The 18527-nt window shown below is 35.3% G+C and overlaps 1 protein-coding gene across 7 annotated transcripts in view; it reads left to right on the top strand.

Moving 5' to 3' along the window:
- Nucleotides 1-18527, top strand: part of LOC122715174 (papilin) — a 139042-nt gene that overhangs the window by 72904 nt on the left and 47611 nt on the right. For all 7 annotated transcript variants that reach the window (XM_043937125.1, XM_043937129.1, XM_043937128.1 and 4 more), the window contains exon 2: nt 18190-18250. In XM_043937125.1, the coding sequence (XP_043793060.1) occupies nt 18190-18250 (61 nt within the window). The remainder of the gene's footprint in view (nt 1-18189; nt 18251-18527) is intronic.

Here is an 18527-nt window from a genome sequence, read left to right as displayed (position 1 = left end):
TTGCAGAATTTCGTGGCGCAAAAAGCTTAATAAACGTAACGAAATCGTCGATTCATTGAGCAGTTATTCGCCAGGCGTATTGCGTGGGCGACGATACCAGGCCTCTGTCCGTTTTAGATAGCGAGCAACATCCCGGATGCTGGGACGATAGCGCCTCTTCCCCCGCATTTCCTCGCATCTTGCTCAATACGCATCATCCTCCAAAAATGACGGAATTTCTCGTCCTTCGCGTGTTCCTTCATTCTTGTGCACCCCTATTCTATTTATTTATTTATTTATTTATTTATTCATTTTTTTACGTCATATTACTTTCTCGGACCACGACGAGGCTGTGATACATTTTTGAGAGGATTTTCCTTCGATCATCGGGATTGGAGAGGAGAAAATTTTAACCAAAATTACGTTACGTGACATTGCTTGCATTTTTGGAAAAAGGATTTGAGTGAGAAACGTGTGAAGGAGAAGATAACTTCGGCGGAAGTGAAATGTATGAAATGCACGTAATCGAATTGTAATAAAGTAGTAGATTATCGAAGGATGTGGATATTATCGAGGATGAATCTATGAGATATCCATCTATTGATTATTATTATTAAATAATAATTATTATTATTGGTCGTTGGTAAACGGAGGAAAAATGAATCGAATGATGTTTTCCACAGTTTGACGAACTGATTCGATTCGTTTCTCTCAGGATGCGGGGAAAGGTATAGGAGTTTTTGCGTAACCGGGCGGAAAGAAGAACAGTTTCGTCCCGATAAATGGAGGATTTGTACGCGGGGACGTGGAAAGATGGTTTCTGTAGTCGGTTGGCTGGATAAAGGAGAAGTCTCTCTATTTGTTAGCAGATTTGTTTTTGTCGCGTTGAAGGGCGGAAAGCGCGAGAGAGGATAATCAGTTTCGCTCGATCGATCGATCGATCGCTTTTTCGCGTTAGAAATTTTTTTTTTCTCGATCTCTTAAAATTTCTTCGGATATATATCTAAAGCGGTGTAAATACATGAATTTGAATTTACTTTTACTGAAATTAAGGATCGATCGAATTCGATCTCGAGGAGTGTTGACCTCGTCGAGTCTCCGTCGAATGCTCGTTTATATCAACGAATACGATAATGCTGTGTGTGCAGGCGCGAAAAACGAACGAGTCACAACAAGCTCAAGAACTCGTTACAAGATGATTAAAGAGGTACTCGAGAGATAGGGCGTTGTTGACAGTTAGCAGATATGAATTCCTCTGTAGGGACCCATTGATGAAGGCGAAATTCTTTGAACGAATGTGTGTCTGAAGGAATGCGTGTAGAGATTCAATTACATTGACAACACGGTTTCCATTGCTTAACACAACGGAGAAGAAGATAAACGCGACGGTGACAAGAATATCAAATTCTATAAACTTACGTTTTCTTAATTTAATTGAATATGATAATATTATTAAATTTTTTTTTTTTTTTTTTTTTAGAACAAAGATCCTCCTACACATCCATCCGTCTTTCCTTCCTTTCGAAAATTTTCACGTTTTCAAATGCACTCTTTCCAAGCCTATTTCGTCAGCCTCGAAATTATTTCACGTGGTCTCGCGACCACGAGTGGCGAATTCTCTCGCCGTTGATCCTCGCGACGATCCTAGGAAGGGGGGAGGGAGGGGGAGAGGAGGAGGAGGGAGGACCCTTTCTCGGGCATCCAAAGGAGGAATTCCAAAAGGGTTAACGAAAAAACGGAGCTAGCGGAGGAGGCCGGCCGTACATTTTGAGGAGGAATGGGGAGGAGAGAAACGAAGTCGATCGAACCCTCGAAGCCTGTTCTAAGGTTGTTCTACCTAAGGATAGCCCGGGTTCCGCTCAATTAGCCCGTAGTAGTAGAGACAAAGGGGCTACCGACGGTTTTGGTAGTCGACGAAGGATCTTCTCTTTTCTCTCGTCCTCTCCTCTCACTCTGCTTCTCTCGTTTCTTTTTTTTTTTTTTTTTATCATTTTTCTTTCTTCCTTTCTTCCTCCCTTTCTTTCTTTCTTTCTTTCTTTCTTTCTTTCTTTTATTTTTGCTTCTGATGGAGGAGGACCACGTTTACGCGACCCGTGATAATATTTTTTTTTTTTTTTGCGAACTTAATATAATACACTCAGTGATTCAAAATGTTAACGAGAAAGAGAGAAGAGAGAGAGAGAGAGAGAGAAAGAGAAGGGGAGTAAAAAGGGAATTTGATATATTATGCTGGTACCTGGAATCGCGAGTCGAGGAAGGGAAGCTTTTTCGTGGATGAAAACTGTTCATCGTTTGATAGGTTTTTTTTCCTTCTCTTCTCTGTCTTCTTTTGAATTTGTAATTTTTTAATTGTACCGAGACATTTAATTTTGATTCATCTCCTTCTTGTCTTTTTTCTTTCTTTCTTTCTTTCTTTCTTCCTTTTTTTTTCTGGTTTTTTTTCGTTAGTTCCGAGTTGTGGTGAATTACGGGTTGAAAATTGAGAGTTGGGCAAAGAAACGCGAATAAAAGTGGCAGTTTCCTTCTTTGGAATTTTTTCTCCGTTCTCTCTCTTTATTTTTCCCTTCTACGAATATTTAATCCTTTTCATTGTCACGAGCGAGCGATTCGTTCTTCTTCTTGTTTTTTTAAATGAATTTTTAATCTTTTAATTGCCGCAAAACGTGTTGTTACAGCTCCTCTTTTTTTTATCTCGGGTTTTTTTTTTTCTTTTTTGGCCAAGCTTTACCTTTGTCGGCGGCCAAATTTCGAGCCACGCCGAGATTACGTTTTCGAATATTATTCCACTCTCCGATTCTTCCGTGCTCCTTTTTTAAATCGTTTTGGAATACTTTAAAATTGTCCCAAAAATTACACGAAGAGAGAGAAAAGAATTCTTCCATCTCGAAAATTTTCATTCTTTTTTTTTTTTATTAATTAATCACAGGATTGTCCGTTTGGATTATTTCGATTCTCCTCCTCTCGATTTCGATTTCGTCGGTCTCGCGTGGTGGTGAGTTTCGAGCGAAAGAAAAAAAAAAAAAAAAAAAAAATTGGCCATTAACCACGAGCCATAAAGCACTCATCGTTTATTGTTCCGAGAACTCGAACGCCAACGAGTTGAACGAAGGAGAAAATGGAATCGCGGTTCTGCAGTTAATGCAATGCGGGGATTTGTTGCGATTTATGAATGAAATTAACGAAGTTTCTGTTTAAAACCTGGTTATACTTGCGCTTGGTCACTTTCAAAGGGCGCCACATCAAAGAAAGAATATTTCGGGATACGTTTAGCGGAAACACAGCTGGAAATTGCATTTCTACTAACAGCGGCCTATACAAGGATTCAACCAGCTTTTGCATAAATAAACCTTGCATTTGCATAAATACAAGAAGAAGAAGATGATCCCGACGATTGGTCCAATTTTTCCAGTCGATTCCTCGAACCTTTAAGGGAGGAAGATGATATAATTTTAAATTTGAACGGAACATAACGTTAAATAATTTATAGGAAATTTCATTTAGATAGAATAGAGATAGGAAACACCAGTTTTTCAGTTTTCATTAAACTTTCAAATTTTCAATTTTCGAAAGATACTTTTCCTCCGATACTCGAACAAAGGATTCAATATTCGTTCGATTCACGAATAAATTAATAACATTGATCTATTATATTACAATTATCAAAATATATATTACAATTATCAAAATATAATGAAATTCATTCAGACTAACCATTGATTTATTCGTTTAATAAATCATCGTGCGAAAAATCCTTTACTCCTTGCATACTCGAAAAGTGTGTAAAAAAATTTTGCATTCATTAATGCTTAATTAAAGATTGTTTTGAAATTTTCTTTTCGCCGCGAAAAAATCGTTAAATATTCCAATATAAATTTGCGGGATTAACCATTTTGAATCGGTTTTCATAATTCGATCAGGAACACAACGCCTGTTGTTTTCGAAGAGAATAAAACTGGTCCGTCGATATCTTTTCCAAAGCTATTCACCGCCAGACCAGGCTAGAATTTGCGAATGCATCCCTTTGTTTTCCCTTCTCTTTCACGTGGCTGTGGTCGGAACACTTGTTTTTACGGCACCCGAGCGTGAAACTGGACGTGCTTTCGAACCTCGCGAGTAATGTTAGCCGCGATTCCGCCTCTGTCCACCATCGCTGCATCGCGAAAGCCGTATAATCGAGCTCTTCACGCTCGTAAGAACGATCGTAACTCTTTAAACCGATTGTCGAAATGATCTCGATCGATGGCTCCGAAACGTGGAATTATCCTTTCGTATAATAAAACGAATAGATCGGCGCCATCTTATCTTTTCTCTTTGATTTTTTTGTTTTTTTTGTTTTGACATTTTCACTGGTTTATGATATTTTTACAAATTGTTAGAGATTATCGTTTTGTCTTGATATTGAATTTGATTGATTCTGATTGAATTTACTTTTGAAGGAAATATATCTGGAAAGTTTTCTGCCGAGGTATAATAAAGAACACCTTTCCGTGCTTCTTTACCGAAAGTCGAAATCCACTAACAGGTTTCCAACGATGCTGAAACCTTACCAAGTCGCAGGATTCAGGATTCAGCTCGAGTCTGCCTTTTTCAAAAGCTAGACTTGGCAATGCATCATTTCGTAATATAACAAATAAGTGGTACTTGCAGTTAAATTTTAACGGAATCCGCGTATAAATCTAAAAATTAAAAGAAAACAAAAGACAGTTTGGAAATTCTATTTAATACCACGTTTCCGCTATTCCAACGTTCAATTTTTCTCCTAACCCAATAATTGTATTGACCCAAAGCAATTTTCAGATCACATCTTTATTTTCATTTGGATATCTCAAAATTCCTAGAACTGGTTAATATTTCATTCACGTGGTTAAGGATTAATCTTTTGGAGAAATAGGAATAAGAAGAATAATATATTTACTTAAAGCAAGTATAATTGCAAAATCATGACGATCACGAATATTATTCTTATCTTGTTGTGTATACACGCGCGTAGTCTTCTAAAACTTTGGAGGGGACAAGGGGAAGGGATATTCGCATTATCAGAAAACACCTCATCCACCGTTCCAACAATGGCCCACCGCAATATCCGCGATTATTCCCCGGGACGGTCCTCCTATTATTCTCGATAAAGGCTCGCCCAGATCCGAAACGACACCGTGTTCGATGATTTGGGAAAGATGCTCATCGGGACGAGCTTCTATTTCGCTTCGAAGAACGAATGGACGAATGGAAATGGAAAGTTTCATCAGTCGGTGCGGGATTGCGACGACAGGAGCGCGTGAAACAGTGTGGAGAAACGGAGAAACAAAGAGAGAGAGAGAGAGGGAGAGGGAGGGGGAGGAGGGATCTCTCGGTCAGACGGAGAGAGGATGGACGTTCACCCTCCCATCGGCAAAGAAACCCTTGAAATCGGTTTCTTTGTCTCGGCCAGCAGACAACAATGCGCAGCCACTGCCTCCACCACGCCATTCTTTCCCTTTTGTCACGGCGAAAATATTGCGCGCGGCCTCGATACGACATCTGTTCACGTTTTCTTCGGCGAAAGGGTTGATTCCAACCGCCTAGGCGGCCGATATTCTTTCGAAATTTCGAGGGGAGGCGTTTATTAAGGAACGTAGGCCGTGATCGTACTCGGTCGTAATCAGATATTCATCAATTCGAAGAGTTGTTGACGGGTTTAAGATTAGTTGCGAACTCTTCTCTCGAACAGATTTGATAAATTGCCGCTGTTGTTCCGTTTTCTAAATCGTTTTCTCGTTTTCGCGTTAACTTAACTTTTGCGAGCAGGCAAGCTTAAGATTTATCATCCTTGAAATAATGTTTGGAAATTTTATTCACCGGTGTCGCGATCATTCTTTCTTTCGTCGTCTCCAATTATTTCTAATAACATTTCTCATTGCCTCGACCGTACAAGAAACGTTTTAAAACATTTTCTGCGTATCTCAATTCCTAAGTCTCCTGATATTCCTTACCTGATATACTCCACTCAGAAAAACATCTAACGCGGTTCAGTTGATTTGACAATGGAGCAAGCGGGTTAAAATTTAAGCTTTCGTCGAAGGATTCGATTTATCGGGGAAGAGAGCGAGGGGGTTAAAAAAAGGCTAGATTGGCTTGGAGGATACGGCTCGCTGGGTGGCTCGTAGCCCTCGGGACAAAACTCCATTCATCGGGAGGCCAATCAGGCCCTAGATACTCCCTTCCCCAGAAAGAATTCCGATCTTTCGCCAAGAAACACTGCCTCGTAATAACCTCCTCCTCCTTCTCCTCCTCCTCCTCCAGCCGCACAACTAAATATATTCTCTCCGTTAATGCCTGCTTCGAGCGTTGCACAGCGAACAAATCGTGTTGTATCGCGGCCGTAATAATCCCTTCGAAGAAGAGAGAGAAATGAAACGAAATCGAAGGAAAGAAAAGAAGAAAAGAGAAGAAAATCGGGATGGTGACTTACGGAGCGGGGGACATCCGGTTGCAGCAATTAATCATCCGCCGAAGAATGCGTATCCAATTCCTTAATGACGACGAGGAGAGTTGTGTCATTCCGCGTTTCCGACAGTTGCGAGAGTTGATCTCCTCGCGAGATTTCAAGCGACGGTGACAAGAGGAGAGGAGAATAAAGCCAAGGATTTATTGGCAATTCGACGGAAGCGAGGCTTGTCGGGTTGGCCACGAGCGACACGGCCCAATTAGCGACGCCGCGTTACCTGTGGCTTTCCTTTCTCAGGTGGATCTTCTTCCTTGTCTTTCTCTCTCTCTTTCCCTTTTTTTTTTTATATATATACAGGGCAAAGAAACTGAGTGAGATAAATTGGAACTCAAAAGGGTGGGGATAGACAAGAATCGTACGGATGGAAATTGGAATGAAAGTAATCCAAGATGATACGAATTACACTCTCGATAGATCCGTAGAGAATATCCCTAGGGTGAGAAAAATCGTATTTCAAATTAAGTATAAGATTTGAACAAACACGATGGGCGATCTAGTGTGTCTAGTAAGGAAGACTAGGAAAAAGGTATTGGAAGGATGGATCGATTCGTAGAAGAGTCGTCCGCGTATTTCAGCTTTCGATTAAGCTAACTCGGCGTAACGAAGCTCGTTTATTAGCTTCGACCCTCGAGGATTCGAGACCGCGTCTATTCCCTATTTCTTCCTCCCTGACCCAGGATGTTGCGTGGGATATTGTTGGAATCCTAATGCGATTGTATCACGAGAACGGGATTAAGTCGCATCCAGTATGGGCCCATTGTTCTCGAAAGGAGTATTGCCGGTTACCGATGCTCGAGATTAATAGTAATTGCGGAATTGGAACAGTGTTCGAGAGGCGTATAGTATATTATAGTATATTATAGTATATTATAGTTGCGGGGAGCTCATTTTCGTAATAGGGATATATATGGATCACATGGCGATATTTGACAAAGCCTCGTCCATTTTCTCCGCCATTGTTTCGAGTTCGCGTGTGTTTTTGATATAATCGATCGATTGTTCCCAAGGATTATGCATTCTATATGGAGGTAGATTTTATGGATCTAATTCGTGGCCTGCTGTGAACGAAGTTGGAGAAGCTTTGGCTGGACACGATGATTTTTAAAGATGAATTTATTTTTTGAGTTCGGGAATTATCGTGCATCGTATTTGAAAAGATAAAAGAATAAAGTTTCCATACTTGGATCTTGGATCTTCGAGGCAAGATATTATTGAAAATCGGTAAAATCGTAATTCAAATTCACACAAGGTTGGCGAGGTTCGAAGAGGTGCCAAAACTACGAATTATTGGCGGTCGTATAGCAAACGCGAACAAGATATTCGAAATTCGCGTGCACGAGGGGATTCTAACCGCGATTTTATGAGGCATCGTAATTTCGACCATCACGTTGGCACGTTCCCAAGGATCAGGCCAGATCGTTCGCTCGGATAACCGGCTAATGTCCAGGTTTACGTCCTTTTTTCGTCCAGGAATAGGGTATGGATCTTGGTGGCGGGCCCCCGCGTAGAATCGAGTGAGTAGATGCCGAAGTTGGGCCCGTATAATGAAGCGATTATGCGTGGGGTGAAAGATAAGAAGCGAGAAATCGTGGGTCAAATTTTCGAGTTTATGTACTTTCGAAGGATCGAATGTTCCGTGAAATCAATTTGATAACACGTTTATGATGTACCGAGCCTTCGAGTTGGGGTTTTATCGTCGAAAAATGGAGCCGTAAAATTTTTATCTTTGGACGATCTGAAAATGATGGGTCTGATTTCAGATCTGGAGATATCGAAGATGGAGAGATGGAGATGGAAATATTGTTTGCTAATTATTCTAATGAAAGTATTCGATCCGTGTGGAATCGCTTCTGAAAAATAAATTAAAATAATTAAAATCTTTTCCAGAAGAAAAAAATATTTATAATCGAATTATGATGAAATCGAATCAATATTCTTAAATATTATATAAAAAATAAAGCAACAAAAATTTCTACCAGTGTTAATACAATCGATAAGAACAAAGCATGCGAGACTAAGGGTAGGTTCGATATTATATTTTTTCTTCGCTCCTATTGTATTACAACCACGTTCCATACCAATATGGAAGATCAAGTAATGCTTATCGCATTTCATCAACGTTTACAGGGAAAAATGCGCTTTTAATATCCAAGAAGATGGCGAAGCGGAAAGTGCTCGATAAAATATTAAACTTGCCAGGTTCCTGGGGACCCCGTCTATCCGGTTAAAGAGTTCGAAGTTAACACCGTGTCTCGATCCATTTTCTCGGGTGAATTTTGTGCGTTTAAAAATGAAAAGGGAACAAAAAAAAAAGAAAAAAAGAAAAAAAGAAAGAAAGTGGAAATGGTAGACGACGCAGTGTTATAAGGTGCTAAAAAAAAAAAAAAATGGCTAGCATCGCTTAAATTAACCGTGACGGATTAAAGAACGAGCCCAACCGGCCGAATACCGTATTCATAAAAATGTTTAAGGGCAATTTGTCTGGAAAGATCGGCGAGAGGGAGTGGAAATAATAAATTACGAGGAAAATAATCGATAGTAATTGCTAGGGTTCGTGATGGTTTCGTTTCGATCGCGATTAATCCGTTAAATACTCCGTGAAATATCGTTTGAAAGGGAGGAGTGTAAAATGAAAAATGTAACGTGTGAAAAGGATTGCGTTACGAAAGAATGATTAAATATATTTTCGTAGGGATACGTATTCGCATAATTTATGGGAAAATATGATGATTTTTGTATATTTTTTGAGAATGGGGAATGATTAATTTCATATTTATAGATATATCTCTTAAATATTTTGGATCGAAGCAATTTTCTGTTTTATGAAAATTTTATGAAAACAACTTCCATCTGTGTAATTTTATGTAATTTATTTGTTGTTAATAGAATGATAAAGAAAATTAGTTACGTTCAAGACGTGGTGGCTGACAAAATACACAGGCGCTGTGTTCTGTTTATATTCGAGGTAAAGAAAAACGTTGCTACGGATATAAGGATGATAAAGCAATTTTTAATCTTTGTTGAGAAAACATTATTGTATTTGTTATATTTTTCGAACTTGCCTCTCATATTTACTTATTTGATTTATCGTACACCTGATATATCAATGGAAGAAGAAATAAATTCATCGAGGAAATAAAAATATGACGACAATCGAAGTTTATCACGTGATTTATGCAAATATATTACTGTGATATAAACATAAATAAACTTGGAAATTTTTTTAAATAAAAACAAGTTAATTTATACTTAATATTTATATCTAATAATAGAAAAAAAGATTTGTAATAAATATATACATATATATTAATTTTATATCCTTACATACGTATTGGCAGTGTACATGAGGATTCTCAACAAATTGCCGGCAAATTACACAACATCGAACAAGATTCATAACTCTGGTTTCGTACTGTTAACACCCTGCTGCATTATTCACAGTAATTACACTTGATCAAGCACAGGGAGGAGCAAGTGTGTGCAGTAAAAAGGGATCAGTTTCCTCGTTGCAATCGTGAAAATTACACGTCTCAGTCAGACGCTCGAATTACGTGCGTGCACGTGTTCAACGAACCTCGAAAATCATATACCTTCGAATCTTGTTCCATTCCAAATTGCGAAAATCGAGAATCGACTCAATGAAAACACGATTCTTAATCATTATTATATTATATATCGGTCGAAGAATAAAACTTCATCAAATAATCTCCGAAATTCATTTTATGTTTATATGAAAAAGAAATTCGATTTCGAAACAATTCTGATGAAATAACTTTACTTGTTATGTATCCTCGTGTAACATTTCTCAGTAATGCGATACATTGAAATGATTTATAATTTATAAAAAAACAAGTCAATTATTTATTTATTTTTTTAATTACTTCTCATATAAATTTTATAAAAATCGTCAGCTGGATACATTTTGTTGCTATTAGTTGTATAACGTGTCATTTCTTTAATGTGACGACGAAAAACCGACAAATCAATTCTGTTATGTATCTTTGAATCATAATTTGATAGACAACGACATAATACGATGCAACATTTCCTGTCCTGATATTCAATGGCGATATGATACGAGGATGCGTAACAAGTGTCGACTCATTTTAAAAATCTTCATATATTATAATAACAAAAATAACTTACGTTCTATAATCAAATTATTAAAAAAAATTATCAATAATCATCGATTATCATCCTTCTTAAAATCGATTGATTAACAACAATATAAAGTATCATTTAATAATCCATCTTTACCAAAATTGAGGAGCAAAATCCTGAAATTAAAATCAATACAATATATAATAAATATAGATTCATTCTTATTAATGTATTAATATAATTCGTCGCATACGTTATCATTTTGATTTTTTATAAAAACTAAAAATTTAATAAGAGAAAATTGTATGCGGCCGTAGATGAACAATGATCGTGAAATATTTCATACCGTTACGAAACGCTTCGATAATCGCCGCGAAATATTTCATCGCGAATTGTCTGCATGAAACGATCGGGTCGACGTTTCGAGAAACCGATCACCGTGTCGTTAATTATCAAAACCGGCCCATTTGTTTTTCAGACGATCGTAATTGACCGAAGCCGTCGACAGGACGCACCTATCCATTGTACGAGACACGGTTACATTAGAAAGGTGGTGCATCAACCAGGATGCACTCGAGATCCCGTTTGATCGCTGTCAATTCGAACTCATTGAATAGTCGATATTCACGTTATTGACCGATCAAATTTGGATGCTACGTATGGATATCATAAAATTATTTTATGAAATTCATGATATAATTTGAATAAAAAAGATACTTACATTCATATGTAGAAAGTCGCAATTGTTTGTTTGTTAGGTGTACTAGTTCAATGAAAGATAATGATCACATTTTCAGGTTATGTTTGCAATGTGAGTGAATATATTGTTAATATAGTTGAACGAGTATGGTTTTAATTCTCTTTTTCTCCAAAAAGATATCGTATAATTGATCCATAAATCAATTTTCAGAACTCTGATATTAATCTCTGATATTGAACACAAAATCGATAAAGCATAATTTCGGGATAAGTCGTAGCTTCACGAATCATGACATTAAAATCGAAGTTTCGGCCCAGAGGATCTCGAGCGTGCGTTGTTAATAGGTCATTACGCAAGCGTAATGGAAATCGATAATTAATTGATCCGGCGAGAGTGCACGACCCTCGTATCCGTGTTAATTGACTCTTGAATATTTATGATTAACGAATTAGCAGCGTTGCTGATCGTTTAATTCGATGCTCCGTGTAGAATTACACTTTTAAAATGGATTCACAGTTTCTTGGTTCAACACGTACTTTGATTACCACTTCATTTACCGTTTTATTAAATGATTTACCAAATACTTGTTCATCTTATATGTTAATATACATTATATGCATTCACAATTTCACTTTCACTTTTTAAAATATCTTTTATTCTTGTACAATTACATCAAATCACAAAAGAAATATGTTAAAATGCAACTCTCAAGAATTTTACGGATTACGAACTCGGAATGATTCGGAAAAATTCGGGTAGGATCGGACAAGATCGCAATATCTCGTAACTCGAAATAATCGATTAATTCTTTTCATTTGTATTTTCGATTATCGATTCAACCTGAAGTTAGACGCAGTTTCTAACGTATTCTAACGTACAAAATGGCGTCTTTTCTAAATCTGATATGAGAATTGACAATTTCGATAAAAATTTTTCTAAAGTCCGAGTTTCCAAGTCACAGAACGATTCGTACTGTGAAATTAGCAGTTTAACGAACCGAAACCACGTTTCCTCGTTATCTAATTCCGAGTCTCGTCAACATCTACGAACAGTGGCACGTTTCTACGCGAAAGTTGGATACCTAAACCACAAATTGCTCGCGTGCTGGACAGAATAGAATCACGATAAACGACGAGAGAAGAGAATTCAAGAGGCGACCGCGATGAAATCTTGCTGGATCCAGGTTGTGGACAACAGGCTCATTAGTAGCATCGATATGCAGAATACTGAAAGTTGTAAAAACGCAATAATATGCGTATACAAAAGTGCAACGCAATATCTGATCGCGGTCATAGATCCATATGTAAGTAGCTTCGTTGCATCGCTTTTTAACTGATTTCTCGATTATTAATTCTATATATGGTCAGAATTGAATATTTTTATAGATTATAGGCGTGAAAAATAGATAGAAGTAGTAGAATAGATAGATTAAATTTTCGTTTTTGATTTATGATTACATGAATCGTTATATAGTTCTAGAATGAAAAAATTGAAAGCAGGAAGATGAATCTTTTCTTTTTGAAATTAGAATGGTGAAATATTTTCGATTTAAAATTCTTTCATGGATAAAATATATTTAATTTCAAAGTTTTTTATGTCAATTATTTAATTTTAAAGAAACTCAATAGTTGCATAAAGCAACGAAAATAAATTATTTTACTTTTAAATTAAATTTTAAAAAAAATTTTACTTTTAAATTACATAAGTTCAATAAAAGAATTAGAGTTATTTCCTATAGAAAATGATCATTAATTTAATAGATATATCCATCGAATGGATCTTCGAAAATTGAATATAAGATTTTATTACAATTTAGAAGATAACATTTGCAAACTCGTAGAATTGTTCTGACCTTAACAACAGAGTAGAAGTGATATAAGTTGAAGAACTTGTCTTGTCTGTAACGAATTGTATCTGTAGGAGGTCTTTGTTAGAAGCATTCTGGATGCAAAAGTTCAGTTGATCGCATTGCTTTTACATATTCATGCCGTTTCAAATCTCGTTCGATTCGAACCATAAATTTCGCAATTACTGCTGTCTACTTTATAATCCTTAGCCCTTTCTTGGAATCGTAAAAAATGTTATGTGAAGAATCATTGAGCGAACTTATCGATTCTTGAAAATTATAATAGAATATTCTAAAATCGAGTTTTGCTTTGTTTAATAATTATATTTTATTATTATTTTAAAGATTATAAAATTTTTTTTAATTACCTTTTTATTTATTAATTATTATTAATTTCTAATGATTCTTAAACATATTTTCAAAAAATCAATTATGAATCTTTGATATCTTTTTTTATTTTATTATCTTATATATAAATATTTATATAATAATATTTATATAATAATTTATATAATATGTAATATAAATAAGAAAATGCAAGAAACGCAAGATATAAATTTCCAAAAAAAATTATAATCTTCTATCATATCTTCTTTTATATCATTCTAAAACATGATATATCAATAATATCTGTAAAAGAAAATTTAATATTAGTAATTTTAAATCAGTACATAACATTTTATTGAAAAGACGAAAATCACGAAGAATTTAATATAATTTAGAGAATAAAGCAAAATTTATCTAAAATTAAAACAAAATTTTCTCAATTTTTTAAAATTCAGCTTTAAAATTTTAATCAATATATAAATAAATGTATATGTATAAATGTATATAAATAAATTTATAATAATGATAGACGAATATTTTTTATATCAAACAGTGAAAAAATAATTGAATTTACATCTTAGCAATCACAGTACGAAATTGCATCGCGATTCGCAATTTCATAATCGGTCGGCGTTAGAATCGCTACGCCTCCCAGTGGAGCCATTTAATTCCACTTAACATCAATTCCAGGTTCGCCACCCAATTAAAATTATTCACCTGGGACCAATTACCGCACCCACGAAGCATCCAGACGTCAAGGCCGAGGATACGATATAAACCAGTCCTTGTGTTTCAAGTGAAACCGGTTACGCGCCATGGTGTTTCACGCCCGAACAGAAACATCATGAGGATTTCGCGGCCGCAATTAGACCTTTGAAAACTGCGTTCCAATTAACGCCCTCGTAGATCCCCCTGTGGATTACTGTCATGTTTTATGCAATCGTCTCGGCACAAGTGCACCTCGCTCGCATCTGCGACCGGTTGCAAAGTAATTGTGGCTTGAAGGAGATATTCGCTAGTTCGCCGAAATTTATTGATATACGTAGGCGTAAAATTATGATGGAAATTGAATGGATATTCCTGAAACTTATAGGAGAATATTTAGAAGATAAAACATTCATCTGTAAGCGAGGTAAATGCATTAAGTTGTTCTCTAATTGTAAGTAAATAATGATAGCTTATCCTTTAATTCTATCGAGAAACAGATTTTGTAATTATCATTTAAATATCGTATTATAAGCTGATTAAAATATGTTCTCTAGATTCATTCCATTTGAAATAAATTTTCACAAAAGGTAGCCAAAAGGATGAAAATACTTTAATTCCTGCGAAGCATCTAAAAAAACATTACAAATGAAACATTAATAAGAAGTTTTCACGTAAAGATATCTTTCATAAAAATTCAAATTTCATCATTCGAGAGAAAAGGGAAGAAAAATATAAACGAAACAAACATTCTTTTTTTCCACCCTTCTGGCATAATTCACCGCACGATAAATCCCCCTTCAACCAGCCGGGAGAGGGAATGCCGGAAATAATTCGCGAAGGAAGCTGCGTGGCGGAATTTACGGGCGACGAGCTTTTTAGCAATTTATATCCGGCAGGGGCAAGATTGTTGTTCGCCGGCCATTAAAACGGCACGACATCTCGCATTGTTCTCGGCCAATAGCACCGGCCAGCCATTTTTCACCAGAATATTATGTCCTCCGACCGATAGCAGAATACGTCCTCTATAACTCTCTCTCTCTCTCCCTTTCTTCCCTTTTCTCTCTGTCCGCCACGATTCGATTCAACGATTCGAATGACTCGCGCCAGTTCCCGGGCAACGTTCCAAACCAGTGAATGACGCCCACTCAAAGAACTTACGCAACGACGCGCGTCGATGCAGCAGAAAAACACGTTCATTCACGTTTCGACACAACAGTCGTTGCACTGATTGAAGATATCACCGTTTTTCTTCTTTTTTTTGTTCATTATTCGTTTCTCTTTGTATCGATAATCATGACTCAATGTGTATTGTACGCTCTAATAGTCTTCTTCAAATGAGATTGAATGGATGAATGGATAACGAATCGATGATTTTTGGATTTATAGGTTTATAGTTTCATTTTCTATAATGAGTTGATTTTTCTTGGAAAACGATAAATTAAGATAATAATATGATAGCATAATAATTGTTGAATAATTGTGTTGTAACTGGGTAAATGTTGGTTGATTGAAAAGTCATAGTAAATTAGTTAGGATTTTTAATTGAATTGAATATTTTATGCATTCTATAGATTCAATTTTTTAATAAATCTCATCAGTTTTTATTTAAGTTTTTTTTAGATGATCCTATTTCAGGAACTAATTTAAATATAATGATATAGATCAGAAATAATTATTATTTTTATATTTGTTTTGAAAATTTTCTCAAACTAATATATCAATATTATATATCATCAAACCATCATGTACAACAGAATTAATCCATCCACTGGAGATAGATTCCAATTGTTTCCTACAACAAATCTTCTAAAAAAGGGGACGTTTTTAACGCCGTAACACGGTGAAATCACGGTAACCAAAGAGCCACGTATCACGAGATCCGCTATCCGATTCGCAGGACGATACCGTCCGATAAATCAGGCGAGAAAGTAGCGAGCATCGCGACTAATTCATACAATTTCAGACAGTTGGTAGATTTATCGGCAGCCTCGGCGCGTGCTCGCATGTAAATAGCGGGAGAGAGAGCGGCTGCTGTGAAATAATTTATCGCGTCGTCCACGACAGCCGGGAACAACGAGCGCGTGATGGTTCGCCTGTTCTCTCTATAAATTCTCGAATGGGGGAGAAGTATCGGCTCGATTACCCAGTGGCTCGTTCCGGTTTCGTAGCACATGAAAAAGATTTCAGTTAGTATTCTCGAAAATGATATCTTATCTATTTAATTATTTAAATTTTAGAAATTGGAACGTGTAGGAATGTAGGTGATTGTTGTTATGCACTTTGCATTGGGTTTTAGAAAATAAAATACGCGATTTTTTTTGTATTGTTTTTATCCTAACCTCTTTTCTTTTTACTCTCTTTTTTGGATATTCAATGATTAAGATATTCAAAATCCAGTTCATATTTTAAATCTAAATAAGGATTTATAGGAAAATCTTGAATGAATTGAAACTATAAGACTTGATCACTTATTATTATTGAATATAAAACACATTTATTCCTCTGAATTTAATAAAGAAATTTGTATAATAGATCTTTAAAATCTTAGAATATTTAACTCTTAGATACTCGACTTAGTTTATTTTGTAATCCTATGTTACTATAACAATTAATTAAACATGAATTTAAGAATATATTTCGAAAAAATGATTTATACAAAAATGTATTCTGCAAATATGTACTTTTAGTCAAATTAGTGTGTTCCGCTTTAAAAAAAAGAAAATCAACAAAATATCTACTTTTCGTATTTCAATAAATCTTATTTTTCTTTTTATTACGTATATATTATAAATTACATTCCTTTCTTAAGAAAAAAACATACTTAATACAATACAAATAGAATTAACAAACAAAAAGATAACCTCAAACAAAAATTTATCAATCTTTTTTCCTATGTTACATTTAATGCATCAATAGACCTATATATCTGCTTTGTATCAAAATTTTGTAACATTCAATTCAAGAATCTTCAAATTAAATCATATCTTCTATCTCGAAATCGTAATCAACAATATCGATGACGATCAAGACGCGTTCGCGTAATGGCGCATGTAACTGTCTAACCAAGAGTGACGTAACGACTTGCGGGACAAGTTCGCGGTGAAACTCGTCCCAACGTTCACGCAAGAATCAAAGTCTGGGTCAATGGCGGCGACCAGTTTCCTCGCACCGGCTCGCGTACTTTAGTTCCGTTGCGTTTGATTTATCGTGGAAAACGACCGCTCAGCTTATAATTAACTTGCGGTTTCTTGGCTGATTTAATTGGCGGTATTACTTGTCGGTTGATTGATTCGTATAGATGAATAAGCGGATTGAGGGAAGCACGATGTGAATTGATCGTGACACGGGACAAGTGATTGTTTCGTTTCAATGCTGATTTATTAACTGTCGTCTTTTCCTTTTTCTTTTTCTGTTTAATGAAAATGGAAATTATAAAGTACTAGGTAAATAGAAAAGTTGTAATGTATAATTTAAAATGTTGATTAGAAATTTATGTTTGCTGCGTGTTGCATTATTAATTATTTTTATACGTATAGGTTAGGTTAAATTGTGATTTATAAAAAAACGCGTTGAACATGTATTTGTTTCTATTTAATTTATTATTATTTTTTCATATGAAAATGATAAAAAATGTAAAAAACTTTATTAGTATTATAAAATACTGATTTTACTTGATAAATATAAAATATAATAATAAAATAAGCATAAGCTAATACTAACCTTGAAAAACATGCAATTCGGTATGATATATCAATTTTACATACCTATAATTCAGGATTATACTTTATTCTGGATCAATAGCTCTTTATTATACGTTAAAATGAAAATTACTTTATATCTATATGAAATTTAATTTCCCCCTCGAAAAAGGAAAATAATTATCATACTTCTTTTTATTTATGATCATAAGATATAATGTATTATTAATTATTTTCTAGCATAAAATTTCTTTTCAAAAAAGATTAATATAGAAGAAATTTTCGATTCATTCTTAATTATGAATTTAAATGGTAAAGTAAAAGGTGAATATTGTTTTTGTTTCAGGTCGTCGGTGCTTCTTATATTTATTATAGGATTATGCCTGCACGACGTTCTTGCGAAACACGTAAGTATTTTATTTGCTTTATTTACTTTATTCGTTTTCATTTTTAAAGATAAAACGTTTTCGATTCTCTCGTGTTTATTGCTTTTGAATCATCGATGATTCGAGTTTCAAAGGGTCGTGGCACCAATATTCGATTATCTTAATGAATTTATACGAAATATGAAAATGTGGAAAGTAGAATTTATATTAAACAAGCCTCAATTATTAACTGCTAATCTCGAATTAAAGGTTATGGGTGATGTCACATTTAATATAAAATGTTGTTGATATGATAAAA

This window comes from Apis laboriosa, unplaced genomic scaffold (genome assembly GCF_014066325.1).
Source record: "Apis laboriosa isolate Shangri-la unplaced genomic scaffold, ASM1406632v1 scaffold34_cov151, whole genome shotgun sequence".
Lineage (NCBI taxonomy): Eukaryota > Metazoa > Arthropoda > Insecta > Hymenoptera > Apidae > Apis > Apis laboriosa.
This window is presented reverse-complemented; position numbering and strand designations above follow the sequence as displayed.